The sequence below is a fragment of the Ostrinia furnacalis genome, unplaced genomic scaffold (assembly GCF_004193835.3).
Source record: "Ostrinia furnacalis isolate ACB-3 unplaced genomic scaffold, ASM419383v2 OfSCF1913, whole genome shotgun sequence".
Lineage (NCBI taxonomy): Eukaryota > Metazoa > Arthropoda > Insecta > Lepidoptera > Crambidae > Ostrinia > Ostrinia furnacalis.
This window is the reverse complement of record NW_021132152.1, coordinates 485,189-489,227: the sequence shown is the minus strand read 5'-3', so window position 1 is coordinate 489,227 and position 4,039 is coordinate 485,189. Positions and strand designations below refer to the sequence as shown.

Sequence of the window (4,039 nt, the reverse complement as noted above, 5' to 3'; positions counted from 1 at the left end):
TAGAGCTATCTTGAGACCCTTATCTGGTAGGGAATAAGAGCTATTATTAGTACACGATTTTAACAGTTGATGCGCCGTGTGATGTTCATAATACCCAGTTAGATGTAGCTAAGGTTCTTTAGGTAATATTATAGCACGTTATAGTAAAACTAAATATTTTAGTTAGTTATGTCATGTGATTCCAGGTAACAGGATGATATGGATATGGATGCAGGCCGGTCAATATAGAAATCATTGGAAGAGGCCTAATTTCAGCAGGACGTCCTATGGCTTTTAAATGATGATGATGATAATGATCATGTGATATTACATTACACATTACATAAAGTAAAAAATATATATATTAAAAGTAGGAGTTTGATACAGTATCTTATTGTAGTGTTAATTACGTAGGCTTTAACTGGGAGTTATTTTTACCCGTTACAAAGGACGCGCCTAGATCGTAGTTACACAGGCACTTAACAAACAATAGAGGAACCTCTTGCTTCATCTTAATATCCCATGTGATAATAACTACAAAATGTATTGGGTCTTTTACTATAATTTTTCAAACAGTGTTTCTATTTCCGAAAAAACAAACATGGTTTATACATATAAAAGCTCAGATTGAATTTAAAACGGGAGACCTAGGCCGCTATGTACTGCCAGCTCGTTTCCGGGACTACATAAACTGAGTATTGATTTTTACATTTTACATAGTGAGCTATCGGCACATAGTTTGCTGTCCGGATACAATCCGAGCTGAACAATTTTCAGCCGCAGGCTACTTTCAGCATTTCGCAAATTGAATGAAGCATAAATCCGTTACCTGGGAAATTAAGATGAGCTTTACAGCTTTTATACGGTTTCTTTGTCTTCTTATATTCTAATTGAAGGCTTATTTCGTTTTTATGAAAAATACGACTACTTAGACTTCGTAGCTAAGTTAAACAATGAGACGTTCAAATTAAATTGAACTCAAAGTTATTAATCATTCAATCCAAAATCTATTAAACCTTTGAACTGACAAAGGATTTATATCGTTACACCCGTGATCTTAGGCTGTGCTTTGTTTACGTGCGTCAGTAAACGCCTTAATTGCCGACGTCGGCACCTTGGGAGCATGTGGAATCACCTGAGCGCGGCAGATGCGTCGCAGCTGCCGGCCGGGCCGCTAGCTCCGCGCCGCGCAATCCGGGATAACAGTTTTATTTCCCCGAATAAACTTTATCAAACAAAGCGCCCCGCGCCCTGCATCTGTCCGCCCAGCTGGCCGGTGCAGCTGGCGGCCCCGTCTCCCTCGCACGCACGCGCGCACCCCGCGCCAGAGCGAGACGGCGCCCTCGCTGTAAGCGCCGAGGCCCTTCAATTTCCTGCACGGCCCATTCGCAGTCAGTATCCCGCCGGCGACGCAATAATGACGAGCAAAAGGAAGTGCGAGCGCGACATCACCGACCGCCGCGCCAAGCGGCAGCGACGCCGCAAGCGGTCCCACAGCGAGCCAGCTATCGACACCGACAGCGCTGAGAAGCGTCAGGCGCTGAAACGTCTTTTTGGGAGATTGTGCTCGGTGGATGTGGACTCCACCCGCGACGAGGAACCGACGCTGATGGAGAGCGAGCCCGAGGAGTCCATGTTCGGGGACGAGAACGAAGACCCTCTGCTGGATTCGGTGCCGGAGGACATGGACCCGGAGCAGCTGGGTTTCCTCGTGTGCGCTCAGGAAACGCTGCGCTTCCTGAACGTGCGAGGAATGCCGCCGCAGCACCCGGTGTTCATTCGCCTGCGCTCGCGCCTCCTGCGCGGGATCGACGAGATGTCCGCCGCCTGAGATACGCTTGGCCCTGAGCCTCCAAGAAGAACCAACTAATCCCCCCTCTTCGTGCCTCCCAAAGACCCAGTCTATTTTCTGAGTGTTTTATGTTTTGTGTATAAAGTGTTTTACTCTTCTATCCCTCCGGCCTTACACGGATATTCCGGATCTGACCCGGACGTTGGTTCTCAATATGTTTACAAACAACAGGTGGCCCGGTTTGGGTATCTAGTCATATTCTAGTCAAAATAAGAAATATATTTGTTGAACATAATGTGATAACTATATTATAATAATTTGTGAATTATATCTTCACTTATTTTTCCCCAAGTGGACTGGTGAACTATTAATTATGAACATTTTAGTTGTATTCACGCTCAAACTTACTTTAACTCGTTTAATTTATTGTTGAACTATTCTCGTAGCTATGTGTAAGAAATAAATGTTTGTATATCTTATATAAAAGTTGGCGTAATTAAATCAAAAAGAAAATGTTTAGATCATGACAGTTTGTGAAACAATGTTCTGATACGTTTTGTTTCGAAAAACATTAAAATTAGCACAAAAATGTTTAAAAACGTTTAAAATTATGTATGTAATGGTTCTTAATAAATAATCCATATGTGACAAATAGTTTATTTATTTTACGAAACCCCATTTAGTAATATTTCTTTGGATAAAGTTGAATTCAGGTAATAAAAGTAAATATACGTAGACACACACTTCTGATTCATGAGCAATTATCCAGTTTGTGGAATTCAATTGAAAATCAATTTGTATAGATGGATTTTATTAAAATTTACCACAAAATTAGTATAAATACCATTTCTTAATCTAAAATTTATAGTAGTTGGAATTTCTTGATACAAAAATTGCATAGGTAGGTATATTATTATATTGCAACAGCCTAGGTAATTATAAAAATAAATATGATACGTTAAATACATTTATTTTTCATATCTTGCAAAAGTTTACCTTAAAATCTAGACTAGACACTTTGGTTATAGATACTAATTATTGCTAAATAATACATACTTTATTAAATATACATGGTTGACACAGAAAATACGTCATAATCAGAGAATCTTACACAGTGGTAATAGGCTCTATTTTGCAAACAAAAATATTTAGTCTAATATGCGTTAGACTGTACCTAGTCACCTCTGTCTGTCCCAGGAGTATTGTGTCTCCAGACAGCACAGATAGATCAAGACAGATTGGAAGCTGTATTTACGTACCCCTTATAAATATGCATACGAAGAAAGGCCGTATAATATACGGCGTATATTATAATGTATTATTGTTAAGTTTATTTTAAAAAAAAATATGTTTGTTAAGTTAAATTGATTTTCAAAATTACCATTTGTGATAAATAACTTTATTTAGTACCGTTCACCGATTTAAGTGTGGGCACTGGCTCCTGTAACATACATACATCTAGCACAGGAGTCAGGGGTTTCGCAATTTTATACTGTACTTGTTTTTATGTCAGTAAAGTTATTATTTATTATTATAGTATATTATGAGCGATAGAGTATTCCCAGGTGTCTAAAGTAATCAATATTCTGCACTACTAACTACACTATATTATTGCGTCTACGCTATATTACACTACTATTACATATGTATAAATATTAATATAGTATAGAGGAAAGATTTGACCATTTATTTTATTGAATAGGTTCCGAAGTTACTGCACTGATTTTAAAAATTCTTCCACCATTAAAACTCTTCATTACCTATTCCTGATAATAATAATAAAAAATGGCGGTACGAAATTTGCCGGGATAGCTAGACAAATACAAACACAAACACAAATACAGAGGAAGGCTATACATGAGAGATGCGGTATTCCCAAGTGTCTAAAGTACTCAGTATTCCGCACATGTGTTGAATATGGTGCACAAAGTTCAATATTTCAGTACAAATATGCAACTTTACATTGATTTTACGTTACTTTGTTTATAGAACAATATCAAGAAGGCTAGTTATAGTTTTGCAACTGCGGGAGGTAATAATTTCATGTTAATTCATATTTAAAGGACTCTACACACCAAGCCCGCCGACAACCCGGCGCCTTGGTGTCGGCGGCTTTATTTTAAAAGAAATATTGTAGTCTACGAATTGTACTTTCTTGACTTTTGACAACATGTCAAAAGTCTACCGCTTATGTCGGCGGATCGGCGAGTTTGACATTTTGATACGATTACATGACCTACTGAATTAGAAGTTCACTAGGACTACATA

The 4,039-nt window shown here is 38.5% G+C and overlaps 1 protein-coding gene across 1 annotated transcript; it reads left to right on the top strand.

The window, feature by feature from the left end:
- Positions 1 to 1,144: 1,144 nt before the first annotated feature.
- Positions 1,145 to 2,419, top strand: LOC114354051 (uncharacterized). Its single transcript, XM_028306305.1, has one exon. The coding sequence runs from the start codon at positions 1,397 to 1,399 to the stop codon at positions 1,808 to 1,810; it is 414 nt and encodes a 137-aa protein (XP_028162106.1). The 5' UTR covers positions 1,145 to 1,396; the 3' UTR covers positions 1,811 to 2,419.
- The last annotated feature ends 1,620 nt before the right edge of the window (positions 2,420 to 4,039 follow it).

Coding starts and splice junctions, on each gene's coding strand:
- LOC114354051 (XM_028306305.1), top strand. CDS start 1,397: ATGACGAGCAAAAGGAAGTGCGAGCGCGACATCACCGACCGCCGCGCC.